This window comes from Synchiropus splendidus, chromosome 1 (assembly GCF_027744825.2).
Source record: "Synchiropus splendidus isolate RoL2022-P1 chromosome 1, RoL_Sspl_1.0, whole genome shotgun sequence".
NCBI lineage: Eukaryota > Metazoa > Chordata > Actinopteri > Syngnathiformes > Callionymidae > Synchiropus > Synchiropus splendidus.
The window spans coordinates 21,428,066-21,453,357 of NC_071334.1; the positions used below are offsets into that span (position 1 = coordinate 21,428,066).

The 25,292-nt window shown below is 42.1% G+C and overlaps 4 protein-coding genes across 8 annotated transcripts in view; 2 read left to right on the forward strand and 2 right to left on the reverse strand.

Annotated features, from left to right (window-relative positions):
- gabrb3 (gamma-aminobutyric acid type A receptor subunit beta3) overlaps positions 1 to 3,645 on the reverse strand; it is a 25,979-nt gene extending 22,334 nt beyond the window's left edge. For both annotated transcript variants that reach the window (XM_053856564.1, XM_053856571.1), the window contains exon 1: positions 2,661 to 3,645. In XM_053856564.1, the coding sequence (XP_053712539.1) occupies positions 2,661 to 2,845 (185 nt within the window). In that variant the 5' untranslated portion in view covers positions 2,846 to 3,645. The remainder of the gene's footprint in view (positions 1 to 2,660) is intronic.
- The window catches only part of gabra5 (gamma-aminobutyric acid type A receptor subunit alpha5), a 16,096-nt gene extending 9,028 nt beyond the window's left edge, over positions 1 to 7,068 (forward strand). For both annotated transcript variants that reach the window (XM_053856591.1, XM_053856584.1), the window contains 4 exons: positions 1,524 to 1,667; positions 4,596 to 4,748; positions 5,474 to 5,685; positions 6,157 to 7,068. In XM_053856591.1, coding sequence (XP_053712566.1) covers positions 1,524 to 1,667; positions 4,596 to 4,748; positions 5,474 to 5,685; positions 6,157 to 6,444 — 797 coding nt within the window. In that variant the 3' untranslated portion in view covers positions 6,445 to 7,068. The remainder of the gene's footprint in view (positions 1 to 1,523; positions 1,668 to 4,595; positions 4,749 to 5,473; positions 5,686 to 6,156) is intronic.
- A 3,817-nt stretch (positions 7,069 to 10,885) lies between these two features.
- The window catches only part of LOC128762292 (gamma-aminobutyric acid receptor subunit gamma-3), a 33,671-nt gene continuing 19,264 nt past the window's right edge, over positions 10,886 to 25,292 (forward strand). For all 3 annotated transcript variants that reach the window (XM_053870448.1, XM_053870454.1, XM_053870464.1), the window contains exons 1-3: positions 10,886 to 11,084; positions 11,151 to 11,296; positions 21,058 to 21,125. In XM_053870448.1, coding sequence (XP_053726423.1) covers positions 11,032 to 11,084; positions 11,151 to 11,296; positions 21,058 to 21,125 — 267 coding nt within the window. In that variant the 5' untranslated portion in view covers positions 10,886 to 11,031. The remainder of the gene's footprint in view (positions 11,085 to 11,150; positions 11,297 to 21,057; positions 21,126 to 25,292) is intronic.
- LOC128762306 (transcription factor Adf-1-like) lies at positions 23,238 to 24,703 on the reverse strand. Its single transcript, XM_053870477.1, has 4 exons — positions 24,378 to 24,703; positions 24,085 to 24,276; positions 23,826 to 23,987; positions 23,238 to 23,630 (listed from the first exon to the last, which is right to left on the reverse strand). Exons 1-4 carry the CDS (start codon positions 24,538 to 24,540, stop codon positions 23,401 to 23,403), a joined length of 747 nt encoding a protein of 248 aa, XP_053726452.1. The 5' UTR covers positions 24,541 to 24,703; the 3' UTR covers positions 23,238 to 23,400.

Consider the following 25,292-nt stretch of genomic DNA (forward strand, 5'->3'; position numbering starts at 1 on the left):
AATTTAAGCATTCCGATTGAAAACTCCAATAAACGTGATTCAAGGAACATATATGTTGAAAACATGTATTTTTTGTAGTTGGTAGCTTGAGTAGAAAAAGCACAAAATACAGTATGCGTGTGGTTTAACTACTGACCAGTTAATGCAAATCTTACTTAAGCAGTGTCCCCCAGCAACTTGTAGTGTAAGTCTCCCCAACACTGGTTGCCATTGCCACCCACTGAGCTGAGCCATACTTCCTGACTCTCTTCGGCACACATATTGCCATTTAGTTGCTGAGTTGTTTCGATGCTAAGACATGGCAGACTGCAAACAATAGTAACAACAGTAACAGTAAATGACTGCAAACAATTAAAACACAACAGTAGAGCGTATTAGTCACCTGTTAACGTACAATACTGTAAAAACATTGTCCTCGAGTTCCTCTCGAGAGTTCCTTGAGAGGATGTGAAAACTGTATGAGGAAGTCAGGAGCAGCTGAGAAGTATGCAAAGGTTGTGCACGAGGGCAGTTAGATAGGTGAGGTGCGCCATTGAAGTATGGAGTATAGGATTATATCAGGGATCAGCTCTCAGCCCCTTCTTATTCCTGTGGTGACAGACAGTCTGCCACAGTAAGATAGGGAGGAGTCTCAATGGCTGATGATGTTCGCTGATGATACAGTAATTTGTGGTGAGAGTAAGGCTGAGAAGAAGCCAGAGAGGGTTGGGTGAGCTAACTGTGAAGGGAATATACAGTAGAAAGAGAAACAGGATCAGCCATAATGGACCCAGATAAGTGGTGGGGAAGACTGCAGGCTGAATGGAATGGGGAGCGACGACTGACTGAGATAGAGGTTTAGCAGCTACTGTGGAGTGAAAAGAGGTTTTATAGACGTGAGACCTGCCATGATGTGCAGCATGCTTTAGAGCTGGGGCGTCAAACTGTCAGGGCCATTTGTGGCCGCCATGATACAGTTCTGCTCCTCACCACTGGGAGTCATCTGAGCTTTACCTTGAAAGCTTTTACTTTAAATGAAGCTGCAGATGTATTTGCACTTTTGTTGCAGGTTTGACCAATGTTGCTACAATTTTTACTCACGATTCCAATGTATCTTTTACATAGATACTCAGCTTACCATTGACAATGACAACCCAAATCAATGAGGTTTACCCTAGAAAGAAGGCACTTTTACTTATGGTGGGAAACCACCAAACCCCTTGGAGATGCTAATAAAATCAACACAACGCTACCACCTGTGATTTTGACAATAGGACTCGCTGACCTAGATACAGGTCACCGAGGTCACTTCAATTGAATTATATTCTGAAACAAATGACCAATGATATGTAAGAAAACCCACAAGACTCCTCACCTCCCCAGTCAGCTAATCCAGCGCACCAGATCTTTGCTTGTGGTGGCTCCAGGACAACTTTGTAGGATGATGTAATTTACAAAACTTTCCACTAACGCCCCTCTGACATCGTAAAGCTAGACTCATCTTCATGTTCATTTGACTTCTCATCTTCCAATCTGTCCCTCAGATGCGTACCCAGTCTCTGAGGTCGTCTATACTTGGACCGAGGAAGCAGCTAAGTCGGTGGTGGTTGCAGAAGAAGGCTCAAGGCTCAACCAGTATCACCTGATCGGTCAGACTGCTGGCACCGAGGACATATACACCAGCCGAGGTAGAGCCGCGCCTAATGTGATTCACTTTTCTCAGTGTAGGAGATTTGCTGTAAACGATCACCCTGTCAGATGGGCAGGCAGAGATGTTAAGCTCTGACCTCCCCCCCATTATTCAGCTCTGCATTATTACGGCGTGTGCGTTCCAAAATGTTGTGAGAAGAAAATGTTTTCAAATCAAGCTGGATAGAAACAATGAATGAAACAAGGATTTGAGAGTGCCTCCCACACATGACCAGCTGTCCCTCCCCGGAGAGCAGCGGGGGTTGTTAAAAAAAAAAAAAAATCACTTATCCTCAGTCTGAGCCATCGCTTCTGTAGGGTTAATCCACATGCAGGCCCATCAGTTGTGCTTTTACTGAGTGACGTCACAGTTGCTACGGCGGCAACACGTGGGGGAGGAGAGGGAGGCAGCGGCATCTGCTTAATTCTGTTATGTAAAGAAGTATGATGATACATTTCGGCTAGTTGTAGAGTTTATCACAACGGGGTCGAAGGGAGGGCGGGGGCTTACCTATATCTGCAATGTGGAGATGTTCTGTCCTATAGCAGGCTCAGAAGGATGGTGTTTACACTGGATAATGCATGAGAACTAAACACCGGGCAGTAAGTATGCCATAGAGGCTTTTAAGCGCTGGAGAAAATCCGACACTGCCGCCAGCGGGAGACCCCGCGGCGTCATTCTGCTATGTCAATGGACACACAGCGCTTTATATAGACAGATTAACAAGTTGTTGAGTGTGCTCAGCTCGGTTGGGAGAAGATGGAGCTGCCATGTCCTTAATTAGCATCACTAATCTGAGGTCCAAACCCTCCTTAACCAGCCGAGAATAGCTCAGCAAAGTGTTTCCTGGCTCAGGTGTCCCCCCTACCGTATCAGGTCAAGCTAAAGAAGTAGATTACATACAGAAACGTGAAAGTGATTTAGGTGGAAAGTCGTAGTTTCATCTTACAAGTGGAATCCAAGGAGTGCCGGACAGGCCGTCCTTACTCACCAGTTTACCAACATCGCCGCGTTGTTCTCCGCTATAAACGGCAGCTCCCCGCAGACGCTCCAAAAGCCACATAGCAGAATCCACCACAGTCGCATTTTCAGTCCTGGGGACGGTCCATCCACCTCCACGGCAAAGAAGCTGTCAGATCTGAAGGAGGGTCGGCCAGTCGTGCCACCACCGGGCATTAATGCTGGCAAGTAGTCTTCCTCTCTCCGACGGTGAAACAGGTGTCCTTTTCATTAAGGACATGTTGCTTGTCGCTGCATCGCACAGGGCGTCCAAACTTTGTTCGAGCCCCTCTCAGCCTCCCCCTGCAATCATCTGTGCACCTGCTTGTAATCCAAGTTTGTTGTAGTGTCGAAGCTCAGCCTGGGATGTTCGTCCTCAATCAAGTTTGGCCCGGCGCGATGGGATAGGATGAACTGTCTTTTAGAGACACACTCTTATTCAACTAACACACACGCACACACATAAAAAGAGAGTGCTAGAGACAGAGAGGCAGAGCGAGTGAGGGAGATACACAGGATGCAGATTGTGACAAGGGATTAGTGAGACAGAAAAATCCGACTTTGCCAGGAGAAAGCAGCAGTCATCTGTGGATTTTCGATAGTTTATCAGACTCTGGTTCTGGAGAGAAATCCTTCAGTAGTTCCATACAATCATGTTTAGCATTTGTTTGACACTCGCATGTGAGCAGCATAGGCTGGAGAAAGTTACTCCACTTCATCGTCTCAAAACGGCCAGCCTAATCCAACACAGTAGCAGAAATCACAGGACTGAGGACAAAATAACACAGTAGAGTTTCTATCACCGACAAGGCACATGGCAAAACCAGGAAGTAGTGTGCTGTCTCTGCATGGCTCCACTGCCATATGTGAGTTGAAGTTAAATTGTAATGAATTTCTAGCCAAGCCACTGAAATAAGAAGAGTTGATGAACCCGTGCTGCTACACCAGGATGCACTCTCTTCTCTTCACTGGAGTTCTCACTCTACCTCAGCAGGACAAGTCACGAATCAGCCCCATCTTCAGCGGTCCACACTGATTCTCAGACATGACTCAAACAGGACTGATGGTTAAGTCAGTAGAAAGTGTTGTGTTGTTGAAGGAATAAAGATGGATGACTGATGTTTGATGATGAAATGGTGATGGATTAAAGGTAGGTTTGAAACCCAATGTCGGTGGCTGAATGTGTGCACTTTGATGCAGTGTTGTAATCTGGAAACATTTGTTGTGTGGAAAGAGTTCGTCTCTCGAGCCATAGAGGTTATGTTTTCATCCTCGTCTGGTGTTTTGTTGTTCCGTCTGTCCATCCATCTGGTTGCAGGATTACAAAAAAAACACTGGCCTCATTTGCATAAGAAAGCTGACAAATTATTCCACTGAGTGGAGGCATGTAAGACTTGATGTTTTCTTGAGTTTTGCTTTTTACAATTTGAGATAGGAATTATGTAGATGAAGTAATAATAAAACTTTGTCTTGTAAGGAAGTTGTTTTTGCAAAGAAGAATGTCCTTGTTTGTGGACTATAATGATTCTCAATGTTGTTACCAATAATAATTATATTATAACTAATATATCTCAGACTGAAGCTGGAGACTTTATTGAACATATTATATGTAAACTTTTCTCAAAACATGACCAGAAAGTTATATCCTGCTCTGTTTTAATTCAGGAGTCTTGTGTCTTTGCTTGTGCTTGTGTTCCGTCATTTTTCCTCACTGAAGTGCCTTTAATGTTGTGTTATCACTACAAGAGGTTAAGTTAAGCCACTGCACCAACTTTCAAAGCTGTGCGAGTGAAATGGTCTAAACCTTTGTCCTAGACTGATCTACAGTAAATGTGCACGTAACTTTGGCTAGCTAGCACTAAAGCTAGCACATCCAGATGAAGTGCCAAGTACTGATCTCAGTGTTTGCTCTTACATTCATGTGCAGGACAGTACACGGTGATGATGGCACACTTTTACCTGAAGAGGAAGATCGGCTATTTTGTCATCCAGACCTACATGCCTTGCTTCATGACTGTGATCCTGTCTCAGGTCTCCTTTTGGCTAAACCGTGAGTCCGTGCCAGCACGTACTGTTTTTGGTAAGTATCTCATTATGCTCGATAAGCTGAGGCCATTAACACTAGTGGTGGCACTTTAACAAGTTATTTACGATTAATTAATTACAACATTGTTACGATTAATTAATTACAACTAAAAAAATAATTTAAGTTAATTGAACAGTTTGCTCTCCAGACAACAGGGAACCTTTGTAAGTGCAGGAGTTCCTGGTCCACTGATCACACTGATGCACAAGACACCTGGCAGCTAGGATGATAACAACAACAACAAACATGGAGGAATCCCTGAACAAAAGCAAACAAAAGCATCTGTTTGCTTTTGTTCAGGGAGGTTTTTCGCTACACAATGGCCAGGGTTTCCACTACTCTGAATGGACTTGAAATTCTTATAAACTTGAAATTCTTAAACAAATATTTTCAAGACATTAAAAGAGCTTTAATTTAAATAAGGTTAAATAAAAACTTGAATATAGCCACCATCGTGATTTATTGTGCCATTGTCAAACTGATGCAAAATAAACAATAGTTTGTTGTTTAAATGTATGTGTGGCTCCATCATTTGATTCAGTAATATACCAAATTCATTCAAATTGAAAAATGTGGCTTCTTGTGGCAAATATTCTTATACCATTAAACTGTGATTAATCACAAATTCTCTAATTAACTAGGTTCATTTTTTTTATCGACTCCCACCCCTAGTTAAAACACAAAAACCTGATTTGTAAATGTTTTGTCTTTTGCTACAGGAGTGACCACTGTATTGACCATGACCACCCTCAGCATCAGTGCCCGTAACTCTCTTCCTAAAGTGGCCTATGCCACGGCGATGGACTGGTTCATAGCTGTGTGCTACGCCTTCGTCTTCTCTGCTCTTATTGAATTCGCCACAGTGAACTACTTTACGAAGCGGAGCTGGGCCTGGGATGGAAAGAAGGCAATGGAGGCTCAACAGCCGAAGGTGCGACTGAAAAGGACTAAGATGCTGCTTTTGTTTCAGGGAGTTTTCGCTGACAGCGTGATTTTCCAATAGGTTACTGAACGTTAACAACCATTTGACTTTCATCACGTCGGTCCCAAATGTGTTCAGCATTGTTCATAATAAAGCTATCGGGAAAATCAATATTCAGCAAGCTTCTTCAGTGGAAGAATCGCAGAAATGCGGAGACATAAGCAAGATAGCATGAACACTGTTCATGGTGGTCATGACCTGTCTGGGTCACTGAGAGAGATAAATTCTGCTATTCAAGTTACCATATAAGCAACACTCACCCCATCCAAGAATGTTTCAGAACACCTTTTTAGTTGAGTACCTGCTTATTTACAGTGACAATCTTGTAAAACGTGTGTGCATGTGTGTCCGGCACTTGGCAATGCGAGTGCAGGAGCACCTTGTCAAACTTGTAAGCTCCATCTTTCTTTTCCCTTGCAGAAAAAGGACCCCTTGGCTCTCTCCAAAAAGCCCAACAACACGTGCTCGGCAGGTGTGAACTACACCACCAACCTCACCAAGGAATCGTCCATCGCGACCATCTCCAACAGCACGGCCGTTCAGCTCAAGTCCTCTGAGTCCAAAGCCCCTGACCCCAAAAAAACATACAACAGTGTGAGCAAGATTGACAAGATGTCAAGAATAGTGTTTCCAGTGCTTTTTGGAACGTTCAACCTTGTGTACTGGGCCACATATCTCAACCGGGAACCAGTGATCAAAGGAGTGTAACAGAGAAGTCCTCCTCCCCAAAACACACAGATTTGGCATTCCTTCTTTCTCTCGAGCAGAGGCGCAGAGACAGACCGGCGCTGCCCAGTAATAATGTCAAATGCTATGCAAAAACAAATTTGGGGTTGACAGCCATCTTTCTGATCTTTAAAGCTTCAGGTTTTTGGGCTTTAAATTGTGAACCTACTCTCTGGATGTTTGCCAACTTGTTAGAAGCAGAACAACAGCCATGATGAATGTGTCGCCTTGTGAGCTCATAATTTTATCACCGACATGCATTTCCTGTCAAAGCTTTTCTGTTTGTGTTTGAAACGACAAAACGTAAACATTGATTTCACCCTGCTCTGTTTTATACACATCTCCATGTGACAGATGTGTGTTAATGAGTGTGCATGTTATTAAGTGTTGATAAGCACATATATGCCAGTAATAAAGAACGAAAAGCAAAGGTACAAATCCTCGAGAAAAAAGAAAAAAGTACAAAATGTTGAGGTTTTTTCGGTCACTCTTCGAATATAGACGTTAACTTTCTGCACAGATAATCAGGGGTTTGATGTCAAGATGTTTTTTTTTCTAAATTCTACTTGTTTTGACAGTTGCAGTATAAAAGTAAGTGCTCTTGAGGCTCCTGCTTGGAGAACAGCTCAGCACCATTTCAATTTCCACTGGATACAATCCATGTTTTGCATATGTGCGAATACATGCGTATGTCTGTATATATGTGCACAATTTTGCGTTAGCATACATGTATCTGTAAATATGTGGAACATATTTACTATGTGCAAAGTCATAGTCAAGGGAATATGTAAATATGCTTTTAGGAAATGTTACTTTAGCCTCGCACTTTACAGACTGAATGTAGAAATGTTTTTTTAATGATTCATTTTTACAATTAGCTTTTGCTATCACCTTTCCTTTTCCTGCAGAACTTAAAGAGTGATTTTGTTGTACTTACTTATGAATAATCATCACATAAAGTTTCAAAGGAAACTTCAAGATACAGTTTGATATCTTAGTGACTGACGAAGTGTTAGCATGAGAACCAGACAAGAAAAATAAACCTTACTGAATGTAACTCAAAAGATGATTTCGTCCCTGAGATAACTTCAAATCTTCCGGATCGATACACTGACTAAATACAGTCCTGCAAACAGGATGAACATTCATTGAATGAAACTAGTTGTGTTTAACTGGAATGCAGTTTCAAGGCTTCTATAAATTCTATGAAAATCATTAATTGCTTCAGCTCACTTTCGGACCTACAATTTCAATTGCCCCTTCAACAGTCGATTCTGAAATGTGCTTCTGGTGTTATGACATGATGTCAGAGCCTTTCTCGAGTTGACATAACTTTTCTATTGCATCGATAACCTCCAGAAACACGTTGTTTTAATGCAATTCTAAAGCAATAAATATGGCCGTGTTCAGTTTTGCCTTGACGGTGAATGTCTTTTTTTTTTTTTACTTTTTATGGTTTGGTTCAACACAGCCACAAATGTTGCTCTGGGCAAGAAATAAGATGTAATTTTCCTAATTGTCAAGCGTTCTTAATGAAAAATAAAGGTGAAATGAATTGACAGTGACTCAGCTGGAAACTCTCTCCTGGTGTTGACATTTCCTATACTTTTTGCCCGAGCCACCACTGAAGCATCCAGCATCCACTTACATTGTGGACCTGCTTGAATGTGGGGTTAATCTTGGCTGATGGAACAACTGGCCTCACGTGCTGGATCTGTGTTGATTATACGCTCACTGTACAGTCGGTGGGCCGATAAATCCATCTTGAGGGTCTCTGTGGCAGTAACATCTGGCTCACATCTGTTTGAGGATTTAGCTCCTTTTAACTTGTTTTTTTCCATTCAGCATTTGCATACATTCCAAGTTAAGCTGCCACCGATGCCATCAATTGACAGAGTATCGACACTACTCTTCCCGCGAAAACACAGGACCCACCACACCTTTACCTGACGCATGGACGGAGTAGATGAGGGAGAAAGTCATCCCATGAAGCTGTACATAATCTGGTTATAATCTATGCGTTCTATTACATAATGATTGTTTATCTGCCTGATCTGCGGTTGTAGAAGAAAAAATCCTCGAAAGCTGAGAATTACACATTCATAAATGGGTTGTAGACAGAATGATGCTGTCCATTCTTTTTCTTCATTAATGCCTTTTAAAAAACAGAAGTCTCTATTTCTGATCAGCCCACAGGCTTCCAGTCAGCTGCTAAAAATAGACTGACTGGCATCTCCCTGGATTCCATTAACCGGCTCTTGTCGGTCTTATTTTCAGCCTGAAGAGGTCAGCGTTTGCGGTGTCACGTTAATAACTCGTGAGCAGATTGAGGCGCGGGGTCGCCTGACTTCGATTGGATCGAACCAAACGCGCCTCTTGCATGAAGCGCAGGTAATTGTCGAACAAGATTCAGGCACTACATTGCTGTCTTGATCAATCTGAGTCCTGATCAAGCAAACCGATCATGACAGTGCGCCTTGTTTTATTGCGTGAAACAAAACTATGTGTAACGTTGCAAACGCTCGTTAAAAAAAAAACATTTTAGTAAAACAAAGGACAAGCAGCCGAACACAAAGACATTTGAGTGTTAATGACATGAACTTCATTTGCTCGATTTACGGTGGTGTTTGTGACCTTTCAGCTCGGAACCGGGTCTCATCGGGCGCAGCAAGGTTCTTTAATGATGCTGCGGCTTGAATAAACTCTCGCTCTCGTCACTCAATTCACAGTGAGGCTGAATGATTGATGGGACACGAAGCGCACTGATGCATTTTACATAAAGGTCAAACAGAACAAGTCATCATTAGTACCCGTTTACGTTCTACAATAATAGGCAGTTAAATTAAATGTATTTACATTTAGTTCATATATACAGTTGCTGTGTCAGAATACTATGACATATAAGCATATATGCTTTTATACTGCTATATTTTCATTTACTTATCACAAGGTGGGTGCTCCTGTAATGAATAATAATATATATAACAATATAAAATAAATGGACACATTTCTGTGAATCACTGGTTGAAAAATTAATAACGGCTCTTGAACACCTCCGTTGTGTTGAAAAATTTTTCTTGCAGTACCCTCTTGCGTTTTAATGGAATAAAAAATATATGTTAGGTGGAAAAATATGTTATGGTGCGCAAACAAAATACCCTAATAACTTTTACAGCCAGAGACCTCGGTAATTACTGCTTATTTAAAATGAAGTTGCCCCATATATATTCATATTCAAAGGGATTTTAAGCAATATGTCCTTGAGTGAGCCACCAATTGTTTAATTAATTTAATTATTATTCATTATTTAACTCAAGTCAAATGTTGTCTACTAAACTCTCAAAGTAAAACCACAATATCCCACTAAAATGAATAGTCCCGCAGTAAATAACATCACATTAAAGATTTACTGTCACACCACTCGTATAAGCCCATTTCACTCCAACTTAAAATTTGTTTCAGATCAACATGAGAATTCTTAATTTTAACTGGAATTACACAAAAAAAGAATAATTTAATCTATTTGCATGTAGGGTATTTCAACTCAACTCAATCCAATTTTAATTGCTACTAATACTGTAAATCCAAATCAGTAAACAATACATTTTATCTTGCAACAACGCTTTTGATAGTGTTGTAGCATTTATTTTTTATGGTGTGGGTGACACCTTTGGCCACTAGAGAGCGACAACACTGCAGGTATGATACGAAGCTCTCGCTTGCTGTTGTGCACTGAAGTGGATGATAACATCTTTAATAAATAAACCAGAATACTGAATCACCTATTGATTTATTTATTTGTGTTTTTTTAACGGAGTTTCTATTGCTCCCGGTGTGGTAGTTAAGGATTAAAATATCCATTAAAACCGAGGTGACTAAGAGTTTTGCTTGAGTTGCTTATGTGCCAACCCTAACCCTCTCTTACACTTCTGAGATGCTCCCAGCTCTATTATCACTTGTTAGTCAGCGGCTGAATGGCATTTGTTATTTGTTTTTCTGGAGCAGACCACCGTGTTTTCCGTCTTGAAATGGCTTTTCTTCATTCACGCAGTTGGGAATCATAATAAGAATCGTGTATAACAATGAGAACAGCCAATCCAAGCCCATAATCCGTGAAAAGAAAATGAAAATCGAACTGGAAACGGTCCGATTTTTGGGAAACAGTGCTTGGTGTCATCGCCACCTGAAAAACTATAAGAAAATAAAGTCACACAAATGGCAGCGAATTCGTTTACAAATGTACGTGGAAATAGTTGGGGTGCGTTGGAGTATGTAGCCCAGTAAAGTTGCTGTCGCTGTGTCTGCCTCGGTGAGAGCCAACTGTGAGTGAAGGGAGAGTAGTGACGCAGGTTTCCTCACTGAGGAGTTCCTCGTGGATCGGGGTCTGAGCGCGGGTTCAGAGCGGTTCCACCTGCCGAGGACCTTCGCAGTCCCACAGAAGACGCTCGAGGATCAAGAGCATACCTTTGAGCGGAGCTCTTCTCCAAAATGACCGCGTCTCGTTTGTGGATTTTAAACCCTGGAGCGCGTTTTCTCCCCTGATCACCGTCGGAGTCTCCCATTCACGACATGTCACCCGAAGCACTTCTGTGGCTCCTGCTCCTGTCGAGTCTTCACACCTGGTAAGTTTGGACGTTCTTGACTTGGACTTCAAGGCTCTTATGTTGCTCTTGAAACTCGTGTTTCAGCTCCCTGACCATGGAGTATGATGAAGACTTGGAGGACGTCACAGTCAACCAGAGGTTGGCTCCAAGATCTCAGCAGAGCGACGCCACGGAGATCCTCAACAGTCTGCTGAAGGAGTATGACAGGAAGCTGCGACCTGACATTGGAGGTTAGTCGTCGGTTTGGCTGGAGACTTGGTCAGACCTTGCTTTGTCCACAAACACTACTACTACGACTTTGTCTTTGCTATTTTTCTATTTTGAACCCACATGAAAAGCAAATCTATTGAACAAATATTATTCACCAGTCAGTTATTCACTATTAAGACACAGTAAGATTTTCCGAAATGTTCAGGAAGTTTGTGAAATGGGACGAGGAACAAATGATTTAGTTTTAGGAGTGATCCAGCTCAGCGTCTGGATCCAGGAAATTTTCAAAAAAAAGAATTCTGTATTGGCAGATGTTTGTGCTCTGAGTGGAGTTCTAGTATGATTAATTCAGAACAGCTGTGTCAAACCTGCGGCCTGAGGGCTACACCTGGTCTGCGATGTGGACCCTGGCCAGGTCAATAGTTGGTTTTTATACTCTTGCTATTATAGTTCATTGTTGAGCACCAGCAGCATTACTAATACTTCGACATGTCACTAAAGCTATATGAAAGCAATAGTGCATTGTGTACATGCAAAAGCGGGAATAGCTTAACACAGCTGTGTATCATGATGTGAAATCTAAATACGTTTTAAAATTCGAAGGAACATAATATTGGAAACTATCCTGGAGTGACACATACACTAGATTAGCAACATAGTTATTATCCTACAGTATGAAGAGATTATTTATTATTTACAGTAAGTCACTGTAGATAAAAAACAATGTCCTGAATAACAATATCTGCTCTGTACTCTTTACAACTAAAATAGGCAGTGTGATTGATGAGTCTGAATTTGCTCATTGGTGTGACCAATCCAAGATGAAGGACAGAAAATACATCACTGAAGTACTGAATCTCGTGCTCACCTTAGCTGTGACACTGTGCCAGAAATTCTAAAATTGATCCACTTGCTCTGCACTGACTTACGTCAACCATGCAACAAAGGCAGCAGTGAGTCAACCGTTTCTGCACGTGAGCAAACTGAAACAAGTTCTCGTGCCTCCATTCACTACACTCTCTGCCCATGTCTTTGATTGGCTTCAGGCTTTAGTGCTCTTTGTGCGTCACGGTCTTCCTCTTTTGTTCGTCGCTCAGACCATCATTCCCCGCACAAGTTCTGCCCACCTCCGGTTAGTTACCACCTGTTGATCCAGATCGAACAACAGACTAAGAATAGACCGTTATGGCTCAGTGTGTAATTATGATTCAGTCTGAGGGTTTGTGTGTTGGAGGAAAATGTGTCGTCTGATGTATCAGAAGAGGCTTTGTGAACAAGATTTTGAATTAAAAGACTTGGGTGTGATCTGGGAGAGACTTTTATCCGAAAGCATAAAGCAGTATATTGAATTGTCTGCAGGCGAGTGAGTGTGTGAGTGGTTGTCTGTAAGCACTCTCGCCATGTCCACAATCTCCCCTTCCTCTCGTCCTATGTTGCTGGGCTGCGCTCCGATTTAGTGAAATGAATGATTTTGAATGAGCCACAATAAGTGGACAGAAGCGTGTAGAAGATGGATATTTAAGATGAGTTGGCCTTGCATTTCGTCATTGTAAGATTCATCAACACAGCTTCTGCTGCTTTACTTTGAGCACGTGAATATGGAGACTTTGTGAAGGATTCAAGAGCCTCTGAGTCTGATGCCATTTATATATGGTGAAGTGAACTTGGGAACTGTGTCCAAGACTTTTTCCACCTATTTGCTTTTGGGAAAAAAAAGGACAGAATAAGAGGGCAGCACACATCTTCGTCACGCTCTCTATCCAGGACAGGGATCCTCGTGATGTCCTGTCATTTGTTACATGGATCGAGTCTCTGGCCGCGCGGGTATCACTGTCCATGTTGGTTCTGGCATATCTACACAAAAACAAAACAAAAATACAACAGCTGACTAAACAAAACAAAACACAAAAAAGCTCAGAAAGACAAGGAGCTACTGACCTCGCTGCCACACGGGGAGGCGCCTCTGTTCTTGTTTGAGAAAGAATAAATAATCGGGATAAAGTTGTTTAAGTTGCTTCATGTTCTTTGATGTCCAGCATTTTCATTTCTAATATCAAGCTGGAACAGTGTCAGTTATCTTGTATGTGAAGATTCTAGGTATATATCTGAATACAATACAGTATTATTATATCAAAGAAATCTAAATTAAAAGACTTTAATTTAATTTAATTTTGATTTAATTTCACACATTTTTGATTCCTAAATGTGAATTATGCAAGTTGCCATCACTGTTTTATTACAACAGTCACCATAGCTGACACGACCGATCGCAAGGTCGCCACCTCCAAAACACAAAAACCCATGGGAAACACTATGTTTTCTTTTGATTTTCATAGCTGCAATGATAGTGTGCATCTTTGTACTCCAAATGAACAGCAATCTAAACTTCGTAGATAACCTCAATTACTAATGTACCTTCAGAGATACACAGGGACAAATAAAAAAGTATAAACAATAAAATATTGAAATGTCATCGTGTCTGACCAAACTACATTCAGAGGTTGGCATCTAGCTCAATGAAAGTTTTGGACGAACGTCACCTTAAACACAACTTGATCATGAAGCACATGAAAAGCCAGAGTTGACTGTTCCAACATTTGAAAACCATGCAGCATGATGCGCATGAAGCAACTCAGTGGGACTGATTCATCCAAGCCAATTGTCCCACACTGACATTCGTCCTGGAGAAGTTGACTCACTCCTGCGACTTCCTTTTGAAACCAACAAAGAGCTCCCCAAATGACAGCTTCACCCACTGCTTTCTGACAGGAATTGTTCCTGATGGACACCCGTCACACATGCCTTTGCATTTCCGATTTCAGCCGACTGTCATTCTCTTGAAGGTCATGAGACCCAATTTTGAAGAATTCACAGTGGCTCAAAACAATCAGTGTTCAATCTGTAGGAGACACTATGTTGATGAGCATGTTGTGACTCTGCTTATTCCCTCTCCACATCGATTATGATAATAGTGCGTGGAATGCCTTGACGCGCATTTGGCGACTGTTACATAGTCTAGTCATAGACTGTTAATAGCAGTGGAAGCTCCTTTCGTCAATCGAGCAACTTTCTGAGTCACCAATCTGGTTTCCTCTCAGGCTTCCAAAACTGCAGTCATGACTATTGTCTGTCTAGATGTGCTGTCTAAACGTCTGTTGACTCAGGGGGTGGGAGGAGATAGCAGAGCATCTTAGAGGGCCCTTGCTTATAGGCCTACGCAACTGCAGCAAGTTTTTTTTTTGGTTATTTAGTTAACAGATGGCTAGACAATGGTAGAAGGTCACATGACCTCCATGGTGGAGGGACATAAAGTGGGGTTCGGTTTTTCACTTCTTACTGGAGATAATGGACATTGTGTTTGACTGAAGTTTACAGACTGTTGAACATCTGACAAGATGCATGTTTGCATGAAGATGAATTCAGTCGTGGTCTCTCTCCCCTGATTCATTGTGGATTAGATCAACATGAGTAGTAGGCCAACTTTGCCAACTGTCGTGTTCTGATGATTTATTCTTGTGTTGGCTGGGTTTACTCTATTGTGGAAACTGCACTTTTTTTCTGTCTCCTGCTGACTCACTTTCATTGCACAGAACGGATTTAAAGAATAGGTGTGCGTCACTGAGTACCTTGTGAGAGTCAGGATCATTATGGTGATAATGTGTTCCTCATATGACACGCTCAACATCAATGTCGCCTAATTTTCAGAAAAGACTGAATCGATCTCCGCACATCCAAACTGTGCAGTCGGACTCCACAGCATGAGGAAGATGAACGCTGTGTGTGTGTACAAAGTCTGCTTGATTGCAGCAGGAAACGTGGTGTGGAGATGCCACTGGTACCCTCTGCACCCTCATAGTAGAAAAGTGTTCGGTCGTGGGCTGCACCTGACATAGAGGTCCTCAAGGAGAAGAGGTGTTAAATCAGGAAATGAGTGCAGCTGAGAGCTACAAGAGGGAGCTACAGCTGGCTGTCAGAGAACGGCTGGAAGAAAATGGAGCATAAGCTGGTTTGAGGAGACGTAACCCTCATTCCCCGTCATCCAGGCTTGTGATGAGAGGAAGGGAATTCATGGTCATTTGTCAATGGACCCGGAAGTACTGGATCCAAAGCCTTGTAGTGTCTGGAGACAGGGAGACTTGGACGAGCAAAATTACAATTCTCAGTATTTACTCACAATTCTATGGCACTGTGTTTATCTGTATCTGTACTGTATTAAGTTGCATTTTGGGGGAATTTTATTTGATAAAATCTAAGACCAGGAACCAACATTTCATCTTGAAATGCAATTTAAAATAATAACATATGAGAAAACAACTGAATGAATAGGTGTACATATGCTAACGTAACACATTCAGCTACGTGACACATAAACAACGAATGATTGTAAACAGATCATATTATATATATATATATATTATTCTGCTAACTATATCATGAAGAACATGCCGACAAGTTTACCAAAGCATCAGTATTACTCCATATCCTTAAATCTAGTCAAAATCTTCTTCCTCTGTGTCACTTCTAAATACCGCCGCCAACTCCAGAGGTAGACAAAGTTCCTCTTCTTTCTGCTGCTCGATTACTGTTTTCGGTCGCATATTTCACTTGTAATCTGCAGAATATGATTTTCTTTTTGATTACATTTTTTCTTCTCACCTGTCATAAGTTACCAGTAAATTTTCAGTGGTATGGAAGTAGCAACAGCTGCACTACCCCATAGCGCCCTCTTGTGGCTGTCAGTGTGAAAATGTTATAATAATGTGACAAAATGACATAATGATGTGTTAATAATTTCACATAATACTTCAGAAAATACGGTACATGAGACTTCTAGAAGACTGGACCACCCTTTTTAGTGTGAAGCCCAAAGCCTATTTGAATTATGCCCACATTTGAACTTGTGGACTATGAATGAATAGTAATTTCAATCCTACCACAAACATACTCTATGAACTAAACAAAGTGAAGCAAGTGACATTTTGAAGTGGACATGTTGTTGGATGTTGATGTATAGGAGGAGGCCATTCACTGAGCAAAAATGTCAGAGATTGTTTGTGGGAAGATGTGCGTGTTTAATGACACATTTTGCGTGTGAGTGGCTTTTTTCATTAATTTTGAATTTTGAATGGAGATTTCTGGATGGGGAATGCGTGTTTCAATGACTTAGGTTGAGAGATGGGTAATTTTGAACGCAACATTCCCGTTTTTCTTCATCCATGTGACAAGTATCTGTTGAAAACATTTTTATGGCTGTTTTTTTGTCACGTCTTTTCATAGTTATGTGTTTATAAAATAGTATAACTTTCCAGAAATTTACTGGAAATGTTCCGTCCCTGTGCAGACCTCGTCTCCATGCACACAACTACTCACACATGCACCTTCAGCAAGAAGAATTGATGCATGATGTTGGATCAGCCATAACAATATGACCTTGTGCCCAACCTTCTGGTGCTTTCTTGCCTTGCAGTAGTCAGTAGCTTTACAAGTGAGAAAACATTCATTATTCTATTGGAGTGAATGGTACAAAAGCCAGTCTGTCTGCTGCAACATCAATGCAAGAACACCCATCTTTGCCGCTGGTCAAGGCCACCCAACATATTTCTTTAAGTATGAATACTTAAATATATGAAGTTGCGATAACCTACGAAATGCATAATCCTGCCTTAGTGCTGGACCGTGAGACTTGAAATCAAAGACAGATCGTCCAGTGGAAAGGAGAATTCCATCACCGAGGAGTGTGGCCATCTGAGGACAGAAGAATTTATGTAATGCCACACATTAGCGGAAGTGTCATCTGTTGCTTCAAGGTTACAACCTATTAGGAACAGCGCGTGTCCTTCTGAAGGACAGAGACTCATACACTGAGCGATTGAGTCGTTGGTTTGATTTAAACCAATCGTGGACGCAGAAAAGATGAAGTGAACGTGAGTGCAGAAGTTAAAGCCGTATTCATTTCTCCTACCTCTGTTTTTGAGGGGGTTTAATCTCACTGAGTGTGGATGATGGATGACTTGTCTATGACAAGGGCATCGGTAAACCTTTTCTTCATCGATTTTCCCATTTCAGATCCTTGATTTGAGCAATTCAATTGTCTATTTGTCATTGTGTGTAGTTACTATTGGTTAACTGATGATTTTGAAGGTTAGTTTGAATTCACAAACATAAAGATTCCCCCATTCCATTTCAGTGAGACAAAAAAGTATGATGCCCTACAGGTGAACAGAGCATAACTTGCACAAATGGCTATGGTTTTCATCTCATTGAAAAATAACGGGGAAATCTTTACAACGTTCATGAAGATACTCGTGTTATTTAGCTCTCCAAACACGCATGCAATCCTTCTGTGTGTGCACTGTTGAACTGAGGGTTGGTCCCTCACTTCAGTCCGCCTGGAGAGGTGGAGTTTTGGCCCGGACGCAGAAAACAACGTTAGCAGTGTGACTCAACATTAAACAGGATGTGCAGTGAGCAGTGATTCATTGAGATTTCCAAGTGCTAAAGAGGACCTGCGGGTACTAATTGGCATTCAAGTAACAGTAGGAGATTGTGGCCAGACAAACAGACAACAATGTTAGAAACCATGCCTGTGAAATCATGATTCATAGAGATCAAGTCTTTTAAGTCAGTAAAAACTGAGGCAGTGTTGTAGCTAAGAATGAATTCATATACATGTAGCTAAAAAGTCACTGTCACTCAACAGCAGATTATTGTATTACAACTGCTGCAGTACATTATGGATGTTACAAGTGTCTTATAAAATCACACAGCTTGTGATAATTGAAGTGCTCTGTGATCAAGAAAGCACAACTGTCAGAGAGTCCAAACATGTTTCCAAACCATTCACTGTTGTTGACAAGCACTGTAAAGTAGTGATGGGCGATATGGGCAAAAAAAAATGATCACAATAAATACATTCTATTCCATGTGTTGGACACACTACAGTCCCTCTTGAAACTGTTTTATGATCCACTTTATTAGTGGAGTTTGTCTCCAGCATCATTATTTCTTTATATCTAAATATAATAGTTAACTAAGTGTATTGTATGAGAAATTCAATGTTTCAGGGGTCTGGTAGAACCCGCTCGTGTCTGACAGACAGCTTTATTTAGGGGTTAAAGTGAGCCACTGGTCTGCTGTGTCTCATGTTCACTATCGACCAGTCTGGACACATTTCCTACATGCCATTGAAGAAATATTAGAAATAATGTGAATAAATGATAATTCAGTCATATTCTATTCTCGAAGTCAAATTGTCAATTTTTTGTCTTTACCTTTTCACAATTCTCTCTCCTAAAATGTTGTTTTCCATTACCTTATTGAAGATTTCAATAATACTTTGACCGTTTTAGAATTTGTTGATGGCCCCTAACTGATGCCAGTGTCGTAGCATTAGCGCTGCCTGTGAGCGTGCGTCGCCAATCAGTGAACCCTAATGGGGGACGCGGAAGAGTACCAATTCCAGAGCGGAGGTCCGTCCAATGTCCAACTACAGTATTACCTCGGTTTTCGAAAGTCTCGGACTTCGAACAAATCAGAGTTCAAACAAAAATTTCGAGATTTTTTTGCTTCTGATTTCGAACGAAAATCCAGAACTCGAACGCCCCCGAAAAAAGCCGTAAAAAACATAACGCACGCAGACCGATCAGCTGACCCATGACGCTCTTTGTTATAGTGTATAATGCAGCCTCTGTATGCAGACGTGTCCCGTTAGCTACATTTACTGACTGTTTTTCCTGTCTCCGCACTGGACTGTGGTATAGTGTCACAGGGGAGGTGCTCGCTCTCCACACCTCTGAGGCTGGAGCGCACACTCCAGGGTTTGATGTCCTGTTGTGGGCTGGAGCTGGGACAGGGATGAGGCGAGTCTGGGACAGAGCGTTACTTGGTTTATTTTTTATTTTTTGTCACAGCCAAACTGCACAGAAGCGCACATTCAGAGCTGGACACGCACTGGGCACCTCTTCACTTCTGGAGAGACGTCACTCACTCGGCAACCCCTCCCACATGCAGCGGCCAGACACATAGAGGAACAGCGCACCTGCAGCAGACACTCTACATTCACTCCTACAAAAGCCTATTTTAAGGCTTGGAACGCTTTATTTCTGTTTCCATTCATTGTAATGGGAAAAAGTGATTCAGATTTCGGACAAATCGCTTCGCTGAGGCGCCAGCGCTGTCAAACGCCTGGTCATGTTCATGCGTGCAGGTCCAGTGTAGTGAGTGTCGCGCGTTAATCGAATTTATGGTGAGATGCAGAATTGTCATCGTGGCGATTGCTTTTGGCGGTATATCGTGTACGATAGGTTACCGCCCATCCCTTCAAGTAAAATGTAAACAACTAGTGATGAAGAAGAGATCATCTAAAGTTGGTGTCGCTGTGAAGCTAAAACAAGGACATTAAAGGAGGAAAACAGGTCCTATTTTATCTGGGAGCAATTTCTCAAACCTTATCTACAAAGTGAGATATTTTAGTGGTATCAGCAAGCATCTAATCACTGATAAGTCAGTACTTGACTCTGTGATTCTGTTATGTATGTCCTGACGACCTTTTTCCTAAAGAGCTCATCTCCTGAGATGCAGGTCTAAAAATACGCACAGATTATAGGTCATCAGGAGATCATTCAGCCAGTGCTTGAGATGGAACCAGCTCTTGAGTTCAATCACATGTCTGGTGTGTTCGACGGTCAGCGCGACCTCCATAAGAAGATTCTTTTAAATGCCACAAGTTAAATGTCACATACGTTGAATTGAAGGGAGCAGCTGGACATCTGTCTACAACAATCTCTTGCTTTGTACTGAACATCTACTGGCATGAGTTCAGGAGGAACAAGCCCATTTACAGCAAACGTTTGTAGATCATCAGCCAGCTGTGAAGAGGCAATATTCGCGAGTGGAAAAAGATGCTGTCACATGAAAGGAAAAAAAAAGTCTGTCATTGTTTTTGTAATTTGATTCTAAGACTAAATTCAAACAATGTCTTACATCACACATGTTAACCGGATGTGCGACTCACGTGTGACCAGCCACTTCAGCAGGGTCTCAGCACAGGAACTTCCACTCCAGAATGGCAGGTGGAAATATTCTCTCTGCAGATTTAATTGGCTGAGACAGGTCTTCCAAAGACCGGTCATATAAAATGAAATAACAGCTGTGCAGTTGTGACCAGCGACGTGTCACTGCTGTCACAGACGGTTCTAAAGTCCAAAGTTTAAACAACACTGCAGTGCTCAACGCTGCAACCCTGGGACAGCAGAGTGGAGATGAGCAGATGCCAAAACTGGACCAGAGGATTACATTTCAGTTTAGTCTGTGACAATGAATTTGTGACCGCCTGTTTATTGAGTAGTGTCATATTGTGATGGATTTCTGCATGAAATGGCAATGAATTTGCACTCCACTCTTCACGTAATCCTGTACTTTGAATTACATAGATTACTGTCACTCTCGTGGGCTTTTGTTCTCTTTGTTTGTTTTCCTTGTTTCTGTTTTATATACCGTCCGCTTCTGTTTTTTACGGAGCTCTGTGCCACTGAGGATAGTTCATGCAGGAAATCAGACGATGAAAAGTGATGTAAACGTGTTTAATTCAACAAAATACGGAATAATGAGATTAGTAGTTACAGAGACTCAATTTACACTATCATTATTTAGAATATTTCATTTTTTTATTATCAATTATTAAAACGCGAGCACAGCATTTCCCTAAAATTTCTGCTGCATATCCCTGCTTGTGTTTTGAAACGGTTTGCAGTGTACATTCAATTCCTCTGTTCTTTTCCAGTCAAACCCACCGTCATCGATGTGGACATATATGTGAACAGCATTGGACCGGTGTCATCCATAAACATGGTGAGTGCTTTTACAAAACCATGTGTGAATTATGAATATTTTGTTTACAGATTTTGTCCGCTAAATCATCACTAAGGGCATAAAAAATATGTTTAAATATGCGAGTGCATAACAGCTGTTGTAGAAGTTGTGTTCGGTGAATTGTGCAGAGATGATCAGAGGGACAAAGGTCAACTTTCACCAGTGAGGTTGGGGCACTGTTGAAGTCAATGGAGGATGTGATGCCTCTTTGCGAGCACTTTGACTGTTAACCACTTCAGCCAGTTTGAGTATAAGACGCCAGTGATGACAGTGTCGGCCTTCCATGCCTTCGACTCTCACAGTTGTCATGGTACTGCTGTCCAAGAACAAGTTCAAGGCTTTTTTTCCAGCAGCGTGAGTGTGGCTCCACTGCATTTGAACCTCTACTGACCTGGTTGGACTTGGACCTGCAGCGCCCTGTGGACTGCTGTATGTCTCCGACACTTCTCAGTAGCTTTCAGGCGCCATCGTTGCACGTGTCCTCACACAGATGTCTAATTAATCAGCTGAAAGCTGCTTCTGCTCTTTGCAGCAGGTTCGGAGGAGTATAATTCACCTTGCCTGGTTGTTTTGAGGGATTTTTAACACCTGTCTGAGCACTCTCTGTAATTAAAGACAAGATCTCCGAGGATTTTAAATTTAGTAACAGCTGTCATCGATATTGTTTTAATTACAAGGCAGGATGGATCCTGGGTGTGGTGACACTGAGAGGAGGCTACAATTGCTGTTATCAACCATTTCCATGAAGCGCTGTATTGATATTCATGAGCTCTCAGTTCTATTGTGGCCTTCTCTGACACCGATGGTGTACAACAGCAGAGTGCTCTGCAACTTGTCCTCCATCTCTTGAACTGGATCGATAATCTTCTGTTTAAACGTTCTTTTTTTTGTCTTGGAAGTTCTCCACCGTGGTATTTTCCAGAACAAGCAAGCGTTGCTCTTTGATTCATTGAGTTCCGCCAACCTCGCGTTATGAAGTTGCTCACTGGTGCGGGACATGATTGTCATGATTACGCCCTGTCTGTGTTTATTTGGATTCTCCACTTCCGGTTACTGTTTGCTGTGACCAGTTTGCTCTCTTGACTCACTTTTGTGGGTATTATGTATCATTGCATCATTTATTCAGTACTGCAAGTAGTAGTAGTATTGATGATCACATGATCAGTCGCGTAGTACAGATAAGCTTAAGGACAAAAGTGCAGCTATGGGGATTTGAGGCCACACCAAATTGAAACAAACTACATCAAACAAGAACTTGAGGCAAATATATCCCAACAACCCCTTGCTGATGCACCTGGATGGCAACAAGGTCGTCACCTTCTGCTAACTTTAAAGGGGCTGGTTGCTTTTGCTCCTCGGAGGTTGTAGATGCTGGATAGATAGTGAGCAGCTGGAATATATGGAAGCTTAACAATCCATCATTTCACAGAAACTCTTGTGGCAGATGAGGCTTTTCCCCTGCGGAAGAACCTCATGAGACCATTCCCTGGGCGCACCCTCCCTCCTGAGCGACGTGTGTACAACTACCGTCTGGCCAGGGCCCGGCTGGTTGTTGAGAATGCTTTTGGCATTCTATCATCACAGTGGAGGTTGTTTAGGCGCGTCATTGATGTCCTTCCTGATGTTGTGGAGAAGTGCGTGAAGGCTACATGTGTTCTTCACCATTACCTACGGATGTCAACAGGGGATGCATCAGCAAGACAGAGCGTGCCATTTCATGCAGGCGAGCCACTTCCAGGTCTGGGTCGTGTTGCAGCGAACAACCAGAGCAGGGAAGCTCTCCGGGTGAGGGAAACCTTTGTGCAGTACTTTGCAGAGGGGGCAGTTCCATGGCAGCCAACCACCTAGAGCACATTCAGTGCACCACAACGGCTCTTTTAAGAGCCACACACCTATTTCAAAAGAGCATAAGTTCCTTGCAAATTATTTATCATGTCTGCAATAAAATAAAACTGTGTCCATTTTGTTTAACTTGAATTGTTGAGTTTTGCACTGTTTTTCAGTTTCTTAACTTGAAACTAAGCATTTCTACAAAAAGACCAAGGTTCCCATTCAAAACATTTATTAACAAAAAGACACATTCCTGTACATACACAACTCATATAGACTCTTTATGAAAGGAGCTTGCCTGGAGGAACGAGGGACTTGAGAGAGAAGAGGAAGGACAGGGAGCCTGGTTCCTATGATCCAGAAATTGGAAATGAAAAATACATAAATAAATAAAAGAAATTAAACAAGAACATAATTGAATAACCTAATTAGCTTCCCTAGTGCGTTCATAAACTAAATTGTGAATGTCTAAAAGTAAAGCCTCTTTTTTTTCTAATGACAATCTCTGGATCATAGGAACCAGGCTCAGCAAAAATGACTCCTCTGCTGAGGGAGGTGGAGCAGGGGGTTTGGACAGAGAGGCGAGGAGAACCCGTTGCAACTCTCTGTCCTCTTCTTCCACGGATGAGGTGGACGACCTCTTCCTTTTTTGTTCTGTAAATAAGGAATATATTGATTTCAATTATATAAGTCAATGATTACTAATAACAATAATCTGTATATCATAAATCACAGATAAATGACAAGTAAAATGATGTTGCTATGACAATTGATGTTATGGAGTTGAAACATTTTAATAACAGTACAATCACTTAATATTGAATGCATAAAAAATATTTTTATACATACTTGGGGGACCAGCAGAGGATGTGGATGGGTCAGCGGCAGGTGAAGGTGGAGGAGCTGACGCAGCAGCAGCAGCAGATGAGGAAGCAGGAGGTTCCATCTCTGTACCTTCATCAAAGGTTTCTTCAAATTCCTCCTCTTCCTCATCAACATGATGGCATGTTTCTGTAAAATGAGAACATAGTGTGATTATATTTCCTATTCAGAAAGCTCATTACACTTTAATATAGCGAGTATTTAGATTCTCAACAACAACTATTACCTGCTGCTGCTGCAGTCATGTTCCCCGACGTCTCCCTCGGGGTGATGAAGGGGTCCAGGAAGGAGAGGACGGCGAACCTCCTCCACTTTCCCTGGCTAGATGCCGCTGACCCACTCTTTTTCTCCATGGCCTTCCTCTTCTCTCTCATGTACATATCCCTGAGTCCCTTCCATCTTTTTTTGCAGATTTCCACTGAAGGAAAAGTCAATATTTCTGTTTAATATCCCGACGATACAGCCACTATAGCGCGTGCGCTACGTATATTAAGCAAAATGATAAATGTCACAACTCACCGGGGACGTCAATGGTTTTGCTGACTTCCCTCCAGGCAAGCTCCTTTCTGTTACTATCCCGGTAAAATGGGCATTGCGGGTCGTAAATGACCGGGCATGCAGCCACCGCAGAAATCAGCGTGTCCTCCATTTTTTTCCTTTTCTTTTCCAATTTCCCCCTCATGCGTTACGTCACTCGCGGATCTGGTCTCTGATTGGTCAACGCTCCGCAGGTGGTGAACTTCTGCGACTGTCGCTGTACCCCAGTTGTGTCGTCTTGAGTAGCCGGAGTCGCCGTATGTAGCTCAAATCTTGTAGCGTTGCACACCCCAGTCGTGTCGCTGCCATGTTGGTCGCCCAACCCCATTGACTTTCTATGCAAATCAGTCGTGTCGCTCGCGGAAGTCGCGTTTGGTCTGTACGTACCGTTAGGCACCAGCTCCATTAAGCCAGCGTGTGTTTGCAATTAAACTCGCAAGTTTCTGAATGAAAAAAAAAAATCCCAGGGATTGTGTGTACAGATTCCCGATACTCCTTAAACTCTTGCTTTTAAACTGCAATATAGGTATTACTGCCATGAGCAGTTCTAGACAGGTGTTTACAGGGGGGGAGTCTGCTTTACAATTAGTGCCCACTAGTGGACAAAATGTGACATTGCGACACGCAGAAGCAGAGGAGATGTGGTCATCGGCCTTGTTGGACAGTTCTCAGTCTGAAAGGAGGTGGTGGGGGAACAGGGATTCCACTGCGTAGAGCAGTTGAAAATTGACGGAGCCACATTATTTTTCATTCAGGTCCGTACACTTTGCTGTACTATATTGACCCCGCTGTTGCATCCACTGTCCAAAATACAATGGCTGTAATAGGTGCAGTAGTAGCCAGCCACAGTGCTGCATTTCCAGTGCTGTGGTGTCTTTCTTCGGGAGTAATTCAGTG